The sequence below is a fragment of the Tachysurus vachellii genome, chromosome 4 (genome assembly GCF_030014155.1).
Source record: "Tachysurus vachellii isolate PV-2020 chromosome 4, HZAU_Pvac_v1, whole genome shotgun sequence".
NCBI classification, from domain to species: domain Eukaryota; kingdom Metazoa; phylum Chordata; class Actinopteri; order Siluriformes; family Bagridae; genus Tachysurus; species Tachysurus vachellii.
Window position 1 is genome coordinate 8,775,598 of NC_083463.1, and position 17,029 is coordinate 8,792,626.

General features: G+C 37.8%; 1 protein-coding gene across 1 annotated transcript; it reads right to left on the bottom strand.

Annotated features, from left to right (window-relative positions):
- Nucleotides 1-1,504: 1,504 nt before the first annotated feature.
- On the bottom strand, nt 1,505-8,271 carry LOC132844088 (urokinase plasminogen activator surface receptor-like). The gene is made up of 5 exons (XM_060867251.1): nt 8,214-8,271; nt 7,578-7,697; nt 7,287-7,460; nt 2,671-2,787; nt 1,505-1,695 (listed from the first exon to the last, which is right to left on the bottom strand). The coding sequence occupies exons 1-5, from the start codon at nt 8,260-8,262 to the stop codon at nt 1,505-1,507; spliced, it is 651 nt and encodes a 216-aa protein (XP_060723234.1). The 5' UTR covers nt 8,263-8,271.
- Between the last annotated feature and the right edge of the window lie 8,758 nt (nt 8,272-17,029).

Sequence of the window (17,029 nt, forward strand, 5' to 3'; positions counted from 1 at the left end):
GTCTTTTATCTATGCAGTCAAAAAATACCTTCAATCAATTGTTTTAAAATGGTGAAAGTCACTGCGAAATCCTGTCTTGTATAAATATTGTTACAGTTAATTAATAGTATTAGATTTATTTCATATCCAAGCAAGTTCGCAATCCAAATGTATTTAATTTTTAGCTGTGAATGTAAAATCAAATAGATAGATAGATAGATAGATAGATAGATAGATAGATAGATAGATAGATAGATAGATAGATAGATAGATAGATAGATGTCCTGTTTCTCACTTACAACAACAACAACAACAAAAACATTTTTTATACATTCAGACTGTAGGGTTCGATCTGGCACTACACAGCAATATTTTTTTCTCAAAATGAATGCAAACTTCAATACATGCTTATATTTGTACATTACTTCTTATTCTGCTTTAAAAAACTCAGCATTCACTTTATTAAGAACACTTGTACACCTGCACAGTCATGCACTTATTTAATCATGTGACAGCAGCACAATGTATAAAATCATGTAGATACAGGACAAGGGACTCAGTTAATGTATAGATCAAACATCAGAATAAAGAAAAAGTGTGATCTCTGTGACTGAGTGTGGCATGGATGTTGGTAACAGAAATGGATAGTTAGCATTGCACTTTGCTTTGAGCTGGAGTTTGACTTCTACAGTGCTTCATATACAGTAATTTCCTTTTGGAGTGTATTTGCTTATTGTCCTGAGGTTGTCTGGTATAGATGCTGTATCGTGTTAGTGCAGCACTATCGTGTTAGTGCAGCACTAATTATAATGAATATTTTCTTCACTCAGTTGTTTTATCAGTCAGTAGTTGCAATTTTCATGTACCAGTATATCAAAAAAATTTTATTTAATGTTTGTCTTCTTGGCAGATTTCTAATAATGAAAAGCAGCTAGTTAAATGGTAGAATTAATACTTAACCACAATGGCACACGATAAGCAAATTTCTTAAAGGAACTTACAATCATACACTTTTACTTATTTCATCAAACAAGAATAAAGATTTTTTACATGGCTGATTTACTTCTGCATTCATCCACCTATTTTCTGTAGCTCTTATCCAACATCCAGTCGTCATACATTTTTAGAGATGAATGGAATTAAAGTTACAGTGTCTGAAAAGAGGTCAAACAGAAGTCTAACACTAAACACTTTCACTGCTGTGGATAAAAGAATACTTCTCTATTCTCTCGTATTAGTTTAGGTGGGGTTACATTTCGTCCCTACCCACAATGGAAGAGGTGGAGGATTATAAATACCAGCGACTTCACATTAATAACAAACTGGACCTGATTGAGAACTCTGAATCTGTCTACAACAAGAGCTCTACTTTCTGAGGAGGCTGAGGTCCTTTAACATCTGCAGGACAATGCTGAAGATGTTCTACGAGTCTGTGCTATCATATCTTATTCATATGTTTATTAAACAGCTTATATGAGAAACAAAATTGTGCAATTTAAAACAAATTATCTACAGAATTAAATCCTTATAGGAGGAGTTCAATAACAATTAGGATCATCAGTAACAGGCCGACATCCTGCCTATTCGAGGCATTGCTGACGTTACAGAAGTTTCCTGAGCAACAGCGGACATCTGCCAACGTGGAATTTTGAAAATTTGCATCACAGAAACCTTTAGAGGCACATCCCTTGATTGTTAAGTTTGCCAAGGTCAAAACTGGGAAAAGAAAAACATTATTAAAGTTGGTTAGTACTTTCCAGAGATGGATATGAAACAAAAGTTGATCATTTAGTTTAATCATTTTGGAATAAGACGTTCACTTATACAGCAAAAATGTCACATCCTCCTATCAGAAGTTGAGTGCCTCTTTGCTCTTCCATTCCTGGAAGTTAATTTGTGAGTCTTTCCTGAACAATGCAGTGTCTGTGTTGTCTAAAGATTTTTATATTTGCATACAGATGCTCATGATTGTTGTTCTATGGCTGCAGCGTTCAAAGGGTGAACCACAGCAAATCATTGGATCTGTATATTTGATTTTACAGGTTTTCAGACAAGATCCAAATTCCTAACAAACCCCTCCTATTTATATTCAGACTTAGGACCGGGACTGAGAGTGCACTTGCTTGTGCAGCCCACATTAGCTGAGTTTGTTCCCTGTTCAGGAATTAAACCCAGGCTACTGCCAGGCCACCAGGAAACTTTAACAACTGCTCATGGTTTAAAAAATACTCGAATCTGAACACAATTCCATATGAGAACTAATAATTCACTATATTATCATTCCACATCCAACCTTAATTAATTCTGCATTTTAAATGTATGGCATAGTCACTTCTTTTAAGTCTGAGCATTAACATTATATTGCCAGTGATTCTGTACTTCATTGTTTTTTGTTTGTTTTTTTATTTGACATTTTTATTTTTTACACTTGGAAATCTTTTTTGGACTTTCACCATTGTCTTAAACTTATTTACACTTACTCTATCTTTGCAACAAATAATAATAATAATAATAATAATAATAATAATAATAATAATAATAATAATAATAATCATAATAATAGTACTAATATTAGTACTAGTATTATTAAATTAGTAATAATACGAATAATAAAATAATAAAGGTTTTATTCTAAAATGATAGCATTAATAGCATGTGCTGTATTAGTGAAAATAACAATATACCCCTAACCTGTTCCAGTCATACAATGATCTTGATTTCCTACACAAGAAATGGAAGAGCTGCATGCCGTGTATCTTGATCCATTGCAGATTAAACACTGAAGTCCATTTGGCTTGTTGCTTGACTCTGTGAATACACACATATAATATATGTAGCTGTAGGCAAAAGTTCATTATGGCTATTGATTATTCAGAAAAAAGTACTCATTGATGAGAAGTAAGACTTTGTTTCTCACATAAACAATGCAGTACAGCAAAAAAAAGAAATTGTATTACATATCCCATTCTAGGTCATTGAGGTCAGAGCACAGAGTCAGCCACTTACACATACCCCGGAGTAGAGTCCTTAGGGTTCTTAGTCAAGCTCAAGGATCTTATAGTGGACGCTTGGGAGTATTGAGGCTTGATCTCCTGAATTTCTGCTCAGTAACCCAAATAAATACTGTAACCATAATGAAACTTAAAGAAATAAGGTAAGGAATCATGTCGTTTTTCAAAGTATTTTCTCTCTGGAGTTTTTTCAATTGCATTACAACTACTAAAAACACCATGACCATTTATTAATCATTTTTAATATTAAATATTAATGTTAATATTTAATATGTTTTAAAAATCTAAAGACGTGCCACTTCATAAAGCACTTTCATTTACATTTACAGTACTGACATTTGCAAGTCTCTATCAATAAATACATCAATACTGGGTCACTAGGACAGATAGATAGATAGATAGATAGATAGATAGATAGATAGATAGATAGATAGATAGATAGATAGATAGATAGATAGATAGATAGATAGATAGATAGATAGATAGATAGATAGAGTTGTATGCAAACATTTAGTTTTCATTCATTCATGCAAACATTCCTGCAAACAGGAAACCCTGACAAATTAATATATACAAAAGGACACAGTAATATTTCAGTAGTGAAATAAGGTTTATTGGATTATATTGCAGAAAAATGTGCAATATGCATCAAAACGAAATTAGACAGGTGCATACAGTAAATTTGGGCACCCTTGTCATTTTGTTGATTTGAATACCTGTAACTACTTAGCACTGATTAATTGGAACACACAATTGGTTTGGTGGCTCATTAAGCCTTGAACTTTATAGACAGGTGCATCCAATCATGAGAAAAGGTATTTAAGGTGGCCAATTGCTAGTTGTTGTTCTCTTTGACTCTCATCTGAAGAGTGGCAACATGGAGGCCTCAAAACAACCCTCAAATAACCTGAAAACAAAGATTCAACATTATGGTTTAGGGGAAGGCTGCAAAAAGTTATCGCAGAGATATAAGCTGTCAGTGTCCACTGTGAGGAACATAGTGAGGAAATGAAAGACCACATTCACAGTTCTTGTTAAGGCCAGAAGTTGCAGGTCACGTAAAATATTGGAGAGGTAAACGTGAAAGATGGTGAGAACGGTCAAAAACAGACCACAGACCACCTCCAAAGACCTACAACATCAACTTGCTGCATATGATGTCACTGTGCATCGTTCAACAATTCAGCGCACTTTGCACAAGGTGAAGCTGTACAGAAGAGTGATGCGAAGAAGACTTTTCTGCACACATGCCATAAACTGAGTCACTTGAGGTATGCAAACGCACATTTAGACAAGCCAGCTTCATTTTGGAATAAGGTGCTGTGGAGTGATGAAACAAAGATTGAGTTATTTGGTCATAACAAGGGGCGTTATGCGTGGCGGCAAAAGAACACAGCATTCCAAGAAAAACACTGGCTACCCACAGTAAAATTTGGTGGAGGTTCCATCATGCTGTGGGGCTGTGTGGCCAGTGCCGGTACTGGGAATCTGGTTGAGAGTCACATGGATTCCACTCAATATCAGCAGATTCTTGAGAATAATGTCGAAGAATCAGTCACAAAGTTGAAGTTACACCAGGGCTGGATATTTCACCAAGACAATGACCCAAAACACTGCTCAAAATCTACTCAGGCATTTACAGTTTACAGCATTTAGCAGACACTCTTATCCACAGTGACTTACATTGTCTTATTTCAGTTTATACACCAGAGCAATTGAGGGTTAAGGGCCTTGCTCAGGGTCCCTGCAGTGGCAACTTGGTGGTCCTGGGATTCGAACCAATGACCTTCCGATCAGTAGTCGTACACCTTAACCACTGAGCTACCACATCCCATTTATGCAGAGGAACAAGTACAATGTTCTGGAATGGCCATCCCAGTCCCCAGACCTGAATATCATTGAACATCTGTGGGGTGATTTGAAGGTTGTCCATGCTCGGCAACCATCAAACCTAACTGAACTGGAGATGTTTTGTAAGGAGGAATGGTCCAAAATACATTCACCCAGAATCCAGACACTCATTACAGGCTATAGGAAGCATCTACAGGCTGTTATTTCTGCTAAAGGAGGCTCTACTAAATATTGATGTGATTTTTCTGTTGGGGTGCCCAAATTTATGCACCTGTCTAATTTCTTTTGATGCATATTGCACATTTTCTGTTAATCCAATAAACCTCATTTCACTACTGAAATATTACTGTGTCCTTCAGTTATTTAATAGATCAAAATGAAATTGCTGATCCAAACACCCAGATATTTATAAATGAAAACCATGGAAATTCTCAGGGGTTCCTAAACTTTTGCATACGACTGTAGATAGATAGATAGATAGATAGATAGATAGATAGATAGATAGATAGATAAAAAAAGATGTTTAATATAAAAATGGGTAGACATGTTGTAGACTGACAGACATTTGTGATATGTAATAAACAAATAAATAAAATAAAAAAATATATAATAAAATAATATACTTATAACTAATATACTTATCCTTCTTGTTAATAATTGAAGTGTTTGTTTAAATAACTTAGGAAGAGACTGACAGCCAGTGACTCAGCTGTTCTGACTTTGTTCTGCAGTTGGTTCCACCACCTCAGTGCCACAACAAAGAAACGTCCTGATGCATACTGAGAGACGATGGGACTACTTTCATTAATACTTACTTTCTTATAAAAAAAAAATTCCTTTTTTTTTTTTTTTGTTGAGCCGTTTTAGGTTGAGGGTGTTCTTGGTCCGTGACCTAGTGAACTAACATGAGTATATGTTTCAGATACAGACTATATAGACTACAAAGCATTTATGTAAGTCTCTCTGGATAACAGAGTTTCCTGAGTGCTGTGAGCGTAAATACTGCTAGTGACTACATCTGGTGTTAGCAGCTCTGTAACATTCCCAACAATCATTCATTCATTCATTCATTTTCTACCGCTTATCCAAACTATTCTCGGGTCACGGGGAGCCTGTGCCTATCTCAGGCGTCATCGGGCATAAAGGCAGGATACACCCTGGACGGAGTGTTACATGTTCTCCCCGAGGCACGGGGAGAACATGTAAACTCCACACAAACAAGGCAGAGGCGGGAATCAAACCCCCAACCCTGGAGGTGTGAGACAAACGTGCTAACCACTAAGCCACCGTGCCCCCCTCCATTCCCAACAATCATTCCCAACAATCATTCCCAACAATCATTCCCAACAATCATTTAAAAAAGAGAGGGAAATGACTGGAAAATTGTGTTTTTCACCACTAAGGGGTGCTACAAAGACAAGGTTGTGCTTTACTGATGCACCAGTGGACCCTTAGACATCACATCACTCATGAATAATGTTCTCAGAGTCATGATTTATTGTTTATAGGAAGTTTGTGGATTTTTGTTTACTTAAAGGGAAATTGTGACGGTGAGAATTGTTTAAAGGTGGTACAACATCTTTTTCTTATTCTAGCTGTGACAAGCTCAAAAATCATAAAGGACCATTATTTCTATAGTATTTTAATTCCCTAAAATCCTGCAAATCCATAAAGCTCCATATAAAAACTGTTCAGTGTGATTATTTATGAGTAAATACTCTGAGACCTCTGAGTTTTTATTAATCTTGATAAATATTTATCAATGATAAATATATTAAAGATAAATAGATAGATAGACAGACAGACAGACAGACAGACAGACAGACAGACAGACAGACAGATAGATAGATAGATAGATAGATAGATAGATAGATAGATAGATAGATAGATAGATAGATAGATAGATAGATAGATAGGAAGGTAGGTAGATAGGGCCATTATTTCTAATCCCGCAAATCCATTAAAGTCCATAAAGCTCCATGTAAAAAAAAAGTTCAGTGTGATTATTTATGAGTAAATTCTCTGAGACCTCTGAGTATTTACTAATCTTTAAAATGATAAGCATATCATTCAAAATGGTGATGTAAAATTACCATCATAGGTTTTAGGAAAGCTAGATTAGGATTAGCTGCTGTTTGGACTTAATTTCATACATTAAACCCCTGTAACATTAGCAGGGACCAGACTTGCTTGTAAGTGGAAGCTATGGAGAGATTCAGCTCTACAATGATAAAATCTACTGGGATTCGATTGGAATGAACTGGTGAATACTATATTATCATATAATTCTTGTCAGTTTATTTCTAAACAATTCCACTTCCACTTATTTAATTAGTGGTAATAAACATATTTGGTATATACAATTATCTGAAGTAAAAAGAAAAACCAAAACGAAAACTTGGAAAAATCAAAGCAATGAATGAGAAAATATATATGTTTTCTTACCAGGAACAACGAAGCGGTTGCAGTTATCAGAATTACAGCAAGAGATGAATAGAAAACCCATTGCCACTCCAACATTAGCTGTGTAAGTGGTTTCCAATCCACTTTTATTTGCGTGATTACATACAGCCTGTGGAAGGCAGTCATGAATCTCTCCAATCATTTTCACTTTCAACCCTTAAACAGACATTTAAACATAAAGTCCATATCACGCCATGTACTGTTTAGTTGTTAGTTATGTTCTATTTGCTTTACAAGATAAAGTTTCACATAGGACTTTTATCCTATGCTTACCTGGCACAGAATAATTGTATATCAAAGCAGCACATAAGTTGCCTGCTGGACAGTGTTGTGAAAATGTGGTGCTCCACAATCCTGAATTACTGTTGTATCTTAAACAATCCAGCATGGTTACTTGAAACAAACAAACAGAAATTTAATGCACAAATAATGCAGCTACACAGCATGCAACAAATCTTTAAATTATAGTTGTATAAAGGCAAAGTTAAATCTTCTACTTTAGATGAGTAGCAGGTTTTTGAGACTGGACCTCTGCACAATGCATCAATTGGAGTTTTTTAATAACAAAGAATTTCATTAACTTATTAATAGTTATTTATGATATCAACAATGAAACAAAAACTGTGAAAATGTATGATGTGGTATCTTAGTGGTTAAGGTGTTGGATTAAAAGGTTGTGAGTTCTCTGAGTTCCCTGAACAAGGCCCCCAATGCCCCAATAAGGGCATCTGTCAAAATGCCATGAATGTAAAATGTTATAGGTTATATAAGGTTATTTAATTATATTGTTATATAAGGATTGCTGCTAATTGTTTCTAGTTCTTAAAGTAAGCATGAAACAAACATCTAGTACTGTACATACTGGTTTGTTCAAAGGTAAGTACATAAATACAGTATTAAAATAATTACCTGAGCAGAAGAGCGAGGAAGAGAAGTAGCAGACCAGAAGCAACTTCATTTTAATGGATAAATGTTGCTTAGACTCTGTGTAACATAAGGAAAGGTTATTTAGAAGGAAGAAGGCGGCATTACTTGTTACTCAGGGCTGATTCTGGTTCAAGGCTCAGTTCTTGGCAATGTTTGTTTTGATGAGTAATCTAATGTGTGCTTAGATCAACATAATTAAAATGGCATAACATCTAATTACATGACACATACATTGCAATAGTATTTTTCTATCTCAGTCATTACTAAAATCATTTTGATGCAAAGCATTTGCTGAAATATATATTATCGGATTTTATTGGCAGACATTTTTGTCAAAAGCAGATTACATGTGAGGATGGATAAAAAGATGAGTGATATATGATATCACACAAGAGCCCAGCACTGTCTCCTGGCAGTCTTTAAGACATACAGTAGTCTATATGAATGTTTATAAGCACAGCCTATATACCAGGGGCAGTTGGTATAAACCATGTTCAGTAGCAGGGCAAACATAAAAAAGACAATGAAATACGCTTTCATGTGTAGCAGGCCAATTCGTTTATATTTACAGCATTTGACAGACTTCGTTATCCAGATTCATACTGAATTATTAAGAATACAATCGGTCCAAAAACTCTGCTGGGGATGTAAAATAGCAAGAAAAACACAAAGACAACACAAAGCAGTAAGGAACATGTAGGTCTTTAGATAAAAAATATGCAAAGTTACTTTTAGCCATTAGATAAAAACATAAAACTGGGATTAAAATTCTGGGGGCACGGTGGCTTAGTGGTTAGCACGTTCGCCTCACACCTTCAGGGTTGGGGGTTCGATTCCTACCTCCGCCTTGTGTGTGTGGAGTTTGCATGTTCTCCCCGTGCCTCGGGGGTTTCCTCCCCCGGTCCAAAGACATGCACGGTAGGTTAATGCACGATGACGCCTGAGGCACAGGCTCCCTGTGACCCGAGAATAGTTCGGATAAGCGGTAGAAAATGACAGAATTGTAACTTTAATAATTTTTTTTCTATGTTTGTTGAAGTAAAAGTGCAATAGTTATTGTGTTACTTTGTCTGGTATGGCATCAACCCAGCAGGACATTAAACATAATAAATAATAATAATAATAATAATAATAATAATAATAATAATAATAATAATAATAATAATAAATGCTGCCAATCTGCTTTAAAGTATATATGTACAGTAATAGTTTGCCCCACAATATTCTATTTTTTTTGTATCTTGTAAGTGTATTTATGAGTTTTAGACCAATATTAACAGGCCAAAAAAAAAACAGTCAAAGCCCAAAGAAAGAATAAAATAATCCTAACACAATAATTAAAGTGCACTGTTTGAATGGTCACATGCGAAGTGAGTGTGGAGATGAGACTCAGTCCAGGTCGGACAATAACACGTGATCTTACACGTGATAAGATCTCGACATCCATTGTGTAGAAGTTGAAGGGTTAAATGTGTGTAATAAGTTTGTTGTTGATCGACTGATGGATATTTAAATTTAGTCTTCTTATTTGGTCACCACTTCTGTATATATATATTTATTGCCTGATTCCCGGGCAGGTCGCTAACCCAGCTACTAAAAGAGTTAACTTTTAGTGCCAGTCTCGAGCCTGTGAGTTTTCTCTGAGTTCTTCTGTTTACTCCCACCTCCCAGAAAATGTCAGCATTTTGTTGTGTTATGCTAAATAACCCCTAGGGTTGAATAACTGGCATTTCTTCCAGCAAGCGTTTACGTGTTCACTGGCTAGACTCCGGATCCACTACAGTCTCTGAACAGGATAAAGTGCTTACTTAGGATAAATAAATGAACACAGACAGTGATGCCTTCATTATTCAAACCCAAAAGAGTCATGTAATGCCTTAATTAATCCAACCTGAGTAACAGTGTAGGAAACATCAATGAGTTATATCATTAAGTGATTGTTTTTAGAGCATGGGTTGCCTCGTATGGCACATTCCTTATAAGAGATTAAATTCACTTATTTTATATTTCTAATAGAAGTAACTCTTACATCAGGTTGAAACATTATTATAGGTCAAGCATTACCTATAACCAATATTCTCTTTTACCTCGCCCATGTTTTTTTAAGGCACAAGACACATTATTGTGTATTAGTCTTACTACTGTAAACAAATTATAAGTAGTTATGACGCACTATAATTAATTATGGAGTACATTCTGTATCTTCTGCATTACAGAAGAAATAAACAAACGAGTAATATTCATTTAGAGTAGTTTAACAAAAACATAGTTATTTTTTATTTTGCTCACAGTTATTTAATGTTTTGATGTTTTTACAGCATCCCAGATGTTTGTGGAAGAAGTCTGTGGCAGCAGCTGGGGTGTAACTGAGCTGTGGGTGAAAAGAAGGCAGGTCGAACCAACAGGATGAATCTCACCAATGTCTTATTAGACATTTAATCGTCTGTTCCTATGTGCATTCAAATGTTCTCCCCAGTAGTAGCCAAGTGTGTTCATCAACTCTACAAAACATGGAAAATAATGGGGAAAACATGGGGAAGTCATGGCCTAATGGTTAGAGAGTTTGACTCCTAACCCTAAGGTTGTGGGTTCGAGTCTCGGGCCGGCAATACCACGACTGTGGTGCCCTTGAGCAAGGCACCGAACCCCCCAACTTCTCCCCAGGCGCCGCAGCATAAATGGTGGCCCACTGCTCCGGTTGTGTGTTCACGGTGTGTGTGTGTTTTCACTGCTGTGTGTGTGCACTTTGGATGGGTTAAATGCAGAGAACAAATTCTGAGTTTGGGTCACCATACTTAACTGTTACTTTAAAGAAAAGTTGTCCTTGTCCTGCCTCTTTGCTCACCCAGGAAAGGGTTACAGATACACCAAGGGATTTAAAGCTTAATCTGTTTGTTTGGGAAGTATTTGGGAGACAGATATTGTTTGTTGTACTATTACACTAACACCCATAATTATTGTTACTAAAAAAAGACACTGATCGTTTGCCTAAAGAACAATCTGTGTCCTAATGAGCAATAAATACATATATTATGAGTATATGAATGTGCAGCTTCAATTCTAAGCGTACTCAGTATACCCTTAGCACAGACATAGACTCTTTGTATACATTTAGTATTCATCTTGTAAGAGATCTGTACAACAGAACACAGGTATAGATGGCGTGCCACAGTGAAAAGTACCCTTATAGGAGTGAACACCTGCTTCGTAAATAGAAGAATCTCTTGGTAAATATTATGCCATTTCAATGTATATATGTGTTTATCTGCAGATCTTGAAATCCTTTTATAATTACTGCTTGGGATCAATTATGTACTGTATACAGCATAATTAATTCCACAAAATACACAAACTTTGAGAGATTAAATAAAATAAAGAGAAAAAAAGAAAACGTCCAAGAAAACATTCTCTCTGCCTTTGTGATTTAACATCCTTGAATGAGCTATAAGTCTTTGGTAGCTTATTTTTAAATGACATTTTTTCTTAGATAAATTTTTTTCTTAGATAAATCTTAGTTAATTCTGCATTATTGCATCAGGGAAAAAAATCTAGATCTTTAGCATAACATACATAACAGACCATATAATTTGAGAGTAAATAATGTAAATAGGCATACAGCACAAAAACAGGACATGAACTAAAGCAGGTTCTCCAAGATGTTATGAACATCTTACCTCCTCATAAAGCTGTATGAAATCTGCCTAAGATTAATGATGCAGTTTTAAAGCTGAAGGGTCTTCACAAAAAAAGCAGACTTTGCTCAGGTTGTGCTTTGAACATCTGGGCCTATCGGTGACTGCGCCACCTTTAGCATTTGGAGGGGAAGGACCTTCCTCACTAGTGTTACTTATTACACACTTATTATGCACAGCTATGCGCACATCTATACTTTGTACCTATAGATAGATAGTAATGTGTGAACGAGTGTGTATGCGATTGTGCCCTATGGTCTTTTACAAAATCCCATCCATTGTGTCTCCTGCTTTGTGCCCTGGGTCCCCTGGGGAAGGCTCCAGGCTTCCTGTGACCCTGTGTAAGATAAGAGGTACAGAAAAAGGATGGACGGTATAAAAAAAGCTAAATATTTATTTGACAGCATACGGCAAAACCCCACTTTACAATGTGTCTGTAGCTCCTGTAATGCAAGAAATAACAGGAACTAGCTTGTTTTGCGGAAAGGTGACTACTGTATAAACTTAATTTATTTCTTCATCGTGTGCTAATATGAGACACATTCCTTAATGTCAAATCTAAAATTCCTATCAGCTACATTCAATTTAATTCAATTCAATTTATTTGTATAGCACTTTTAACAAGTCACCTTGTCTTATAGCAGCTTTACAGAAGCATAGAAACAGAATATAAACAAACAAACAAATAAATAAATAAATAAGGCACAGGCTCCACGTGACCCGAGGTAGTTCGGATAAGCGGTAGAAGATGAATGAATGATGAATAAATAAATAAATACATTTTAAAATTTAATATTAAGTTACTATTTATATATCGCATTACATTTACAGAATTTCGCACACAACCTTATCCAAGGTGACTTACATTTATCTAATTTATACAGCTGAGCAACTGAGGGCCTTGCTCGGGGGCCCCGCAATGGCAGCTTGGTGGCCCTGAGGATTCAAACTCACAACCTACAATAAGAAGTCCAACACCTTATCCACTAGGCTACTACAGTCCCCATATATAATATATATCTAACATCTGTCCCTAATGAGAAAGCCGGCGACGATGGTGACAAGAAAAAATCTCCCAGGCTCTGAAGGGAACCCATTCTCATTTAGGTGAAACCGGACTGTAAATAATGTAAATGTAAATAATTTCCTTCCTACAACAGTTTGTAGTTGAGTGAACTAGTTGGTCAGCGCAATCTCCGAGTTAAACACAGATCCAACACAAATTTCTTCTTGAAGTATTCAAGTGATCGCAGATGAAGACCCAACCATAAAGCTGGCAGATGCAACCGTAGTTCCAATAAAGCGTGACAGTCTCCAGGCGCATCCCTATCCACAGCAATCCCATGAGTCACTGGCTGTCCAAATACATTACATGCCCGATGTTGTCACAGTGTTTATTAGCAAGACATGAAGATTCAGTGTATGCAAGGTCCATGAGCTGCTTTTGATAAAACATGTTTTAATAATACTGCAAATTAAAGTCTAAATCTTAAGACTTTATATAATATTTACTGGTAATAATGGTAATAATATTTACTGGTATCTTCTTCTTCTTCTTCTTTCGGCTTTTCCCTTCAGGGGTCGCCACAGCGAATCATCTCTCTCTACCTAACCCTATCTTCTGCATCCTCAACACTTGCACCCACTAGCTTCAAATCCTCATTAATAACATCCATATACCTCCTCTTTGGCCTTCCTCTTTGCCTCCTGCCTGGCAGCTCCATGTCCAACATTCTCCTACCAATATACTCACTCTCCCTCCTCTGAACATGTCCAAACCATCTTAATCTCGCCTCCCTAACTTTGTCCCCCAAACGTCCAACATGGGCTGTCCCTCTGATGTACTCGTTCCTAATCCTGTCCAATCTTGTCACACCCAAAGAGAACCTCAACATCTTCAGTTCGGCTACCTCAAGCTCTGACTCCTGTCTCTTCTTCAGTGACACTGTCTCTAAACCATACAGCACGGCCGGTCTCACCACTGTCCTGTACACCTTCCCCTTGATTCTTGCTGATATTTTCCTATCACACAGAACTCCTGACACCTTTCTCCACACACTCCAACCTGCCTGCACTCGCTTCTTTACTTCTTTCCCACTCTCTCCATTACTCTGGACTGTTGACCCCAAGTACTTAAACTCCTGTACCTTCTTCACCTCTTCACCCTGTAACCTTACTGTTCCACTTCCCTCCCTTTCATTCACACACATGTACTCAGTCTTACTACGACTGACTTTCATTCCTCTTCTCTCCAGCGCAAACCTCCACCTCTCCAGGTTTTCCTCCACCTGCTCCCTGCTCTCACTACAGATCACAATGTCATCTGCAAACATCATCGTCCAAGGAGACTCCTGTCTGACCTCCTCTGACAACTGGTCCATCACTATAGCAAACAGGAAGGGGCTCAGAGCCGATCCCTGATGCAGTCCCACCTCCACTGTGAACTCCTCTGTCTGACCTACAGCACACCTCACCACTGTCCTGCTCCTCTCATACATGTCCTGCACCACTCTGACATACTTCTCTGCTACTCCTGACTTCCTCATACAGTACCACAGCTCTTCTCTTGGCACCCTGTCATACGCTTTCTCTAAGTCTACAAACACACAGTGCAACTCCCTCTGACCATCCCTATACTTCTCCATCAACATTCTCAGAGCAAAAATTGCATCTGTTGTGCTCTTTCTGGGCATGAAGCCATACTGCTGCTCACAAATTTCCATCATCTTCCTTAACCTAGCTTCCACTACTCTTTCCCACAACTTCATTGTATGGCTCATCAACTTTATCCCCCTATAGTTGCTGCAACTCTGCACGTCACCCTTATTCTTAAAGTTCGGCACTAACACACTCCTTCTCCATTCCTCAGGCATCCTCTCACTTTCTAAAACCCTGTTGAACAAACTAGTTAAAAATTCCACTGCTGCCTCTCCTAGACACTTCCAGACCTCTACCGGGATGTCGTCAGGACCAACTGCCTTTCCACTTTTCATCCTCTTCAAGGCCTTCCTGACTTCATCCTTTCTAATCTTATCTACTTCCTGTTCCACAGAGTTCACCCCTTCTACTCTTTTTTCCCTCTGATTTTCCTCATTCATCAGCTCCTCAAAGTATTCCTTCCATCTCCTCTGTACACTCTCCTCACTTGTGAGCACCCTTCCATCTCTATCCTTAATAATTCTAACTTGCTGCACATCCTTCCCATCTCGATCCCTCTGTCTAGCTAACCTGTACAAGTCCTTCTCTCCTTCTCTAGTGTCTAACCTAGTGTACAACTCTTCATATGCCTTCTGCTTGGCCTTAGACACCTCCCTCTTCACTCTGCGCTGTAACTCCTTGTATTCCTGTCTATTCTCTTCAGTCCTGTCCATATCCCACTTCTTCTTGGCTAATCTCTTCCTCTGGATACTATCCTGAACTTCCTCATTCCACCACCAAGTCTTCCTCCTTCCAGATGACACACCCAGCACCTTTCTCCCTGTCTCCCTGATCACTTCTGCTGTAGTTTCCCAGTCATCCGGCAGCACTACCTGACCACTCAGAGCCTGTCTCAACTTCTGTCTAAATTCCTCACAACATTCCTCCTTTTTCAGCTTCCACCACTTAGTTTTCTTCTCTATCTTTGACCTCTTCCTCTTACAGACCATCAGAGTCATCCTACACACCACCATCCTATGCTGTCTGGCTACACTCTCTCCCACTACCACTTTACAGTCACTAATCTCTTTCAGATTGCCTCTTCTACAAAGGATGTAGTCTACCTGTGTTCTCCTACCTCCACTCTTGTAAGTCACTCTATGTTCCTCCCTCTTCTGAAAATACGTGTTAACCACAGCCATGTCCATCCTCTTAGCAAAGTCTACTACCATCTGTCCTTCAAGGTTCCTTTCCTTAACTCCAAACTTGCCCATCACCTCCTCATCACCTGTGTTCCCCTCACCAACATGTCCATTAAAATCCGCTCCTATCACCACTCTCTCACCCTTGGGAATACTCTCAATCACCTCATCGAATTCACACCAGAATCTCTCTTTCTCCTCTAACTCACAACCTACCTGCGGGGCATAACCACTAACAACATTCAACATCACCCCTTCAATCTCTAACTTCAGACTCATCACCCTGTCTGACACTCTCTTCACCTCCAGAACATTCCTCACAAACTCCTCCTTCAGGACCACACCTACCCCATTTCTCTTACTATCCACACCATAATAAAACAGCTTGAATCCTGCTCCTATACTACGAGCCTTGCTACCCTTCCACTTGGTCTCCTGTACACACAGTATATCCACCTTCCTTCTCTCCATCATATCAGCCAGCTCTCTACCTTTCCCTGTCATAGTACCAACATTCAGAGTCCCTATTCTCAGTCCTACACTCTTACCTTTCCTCTTCTCTCTCTGTCTGTGCACTCTCCTCCCTCCTCTACTCCTTCGACCAACAGTAGCCCAATTTCCACCGGCGCCCTGTAGGTCAACGGCGCCGATGGCGGTCGTTGTTAACCCGGGCCTCGACCGATCCGGTATGAAATTCTTACTGACAACTCGCATGGTTAGATTTGGCAATGTTTTATGCCGGATGCCCTTCCTGACGCAACCCTCTCTATTTATCCGGGCTTGGGACCGGCACAGAAGTCACTGGACTGTGACCCCCATGGCTAGATTATAATATTTACTGGTATAATATTTAATTAAAATCATTGCAAATGAGTCTCTTTTAATCAATTACATTTTTTTTTTTCAATTTAAATGTAATCAAATCAAACTGATGCACTGCCATGGCCTTGGGGAAATGTATAGTCTTACAGAACTCTAAAAAGTTTTGCAATATTTCACCAACAGATTCATTATTTATCACAGAGTGATTATATACATGTACATGTTTATAGATGTTTATAGAAAAGATAGTTGCTTTATTTTCTTGATCTTGTTTTGTGTAATATTACCAATAAAATGGGTTGTGGATTGTGAAGTGAATAAATGGCATCAACTGTGGAAAGTGCAGTTAGCATATTTTAGCAAGAAAAATAAAAAAATATCAACTAATTAATTAATTAATTGATTGATTGATTAATAAATAAATAAACCACTTCATCCCTAATGT

What these genes read in the sequence shown, in the direction of transcription:
- LOC132844088 (XM_060867251.1), bottom strand. Translation starts at nt 8,262, where the DNA reads ATGAAGTTGCTTCTGGTCTGCTACTTCTCTTCCTCGCTCTTCTGCTCA. An exon ending in TTCCTCGCTCTTCTGCTCAG is followed by an intron (nt 7,698 to 8,213) that starts GTAATTATTTTA and finishes GTTTGTTTCAAG; the next exon opens with TAACCATGCTGGATTGTTTA. An exon ending in TCATTGTATGACTGGAACAG is followed by an intron (nt 1,696 to 2,670) that starts GTTAGGGGTATA and finishes TTCTTTTCCCAG; the next exon opens with TTTTGACCTTGGCAAACTTA.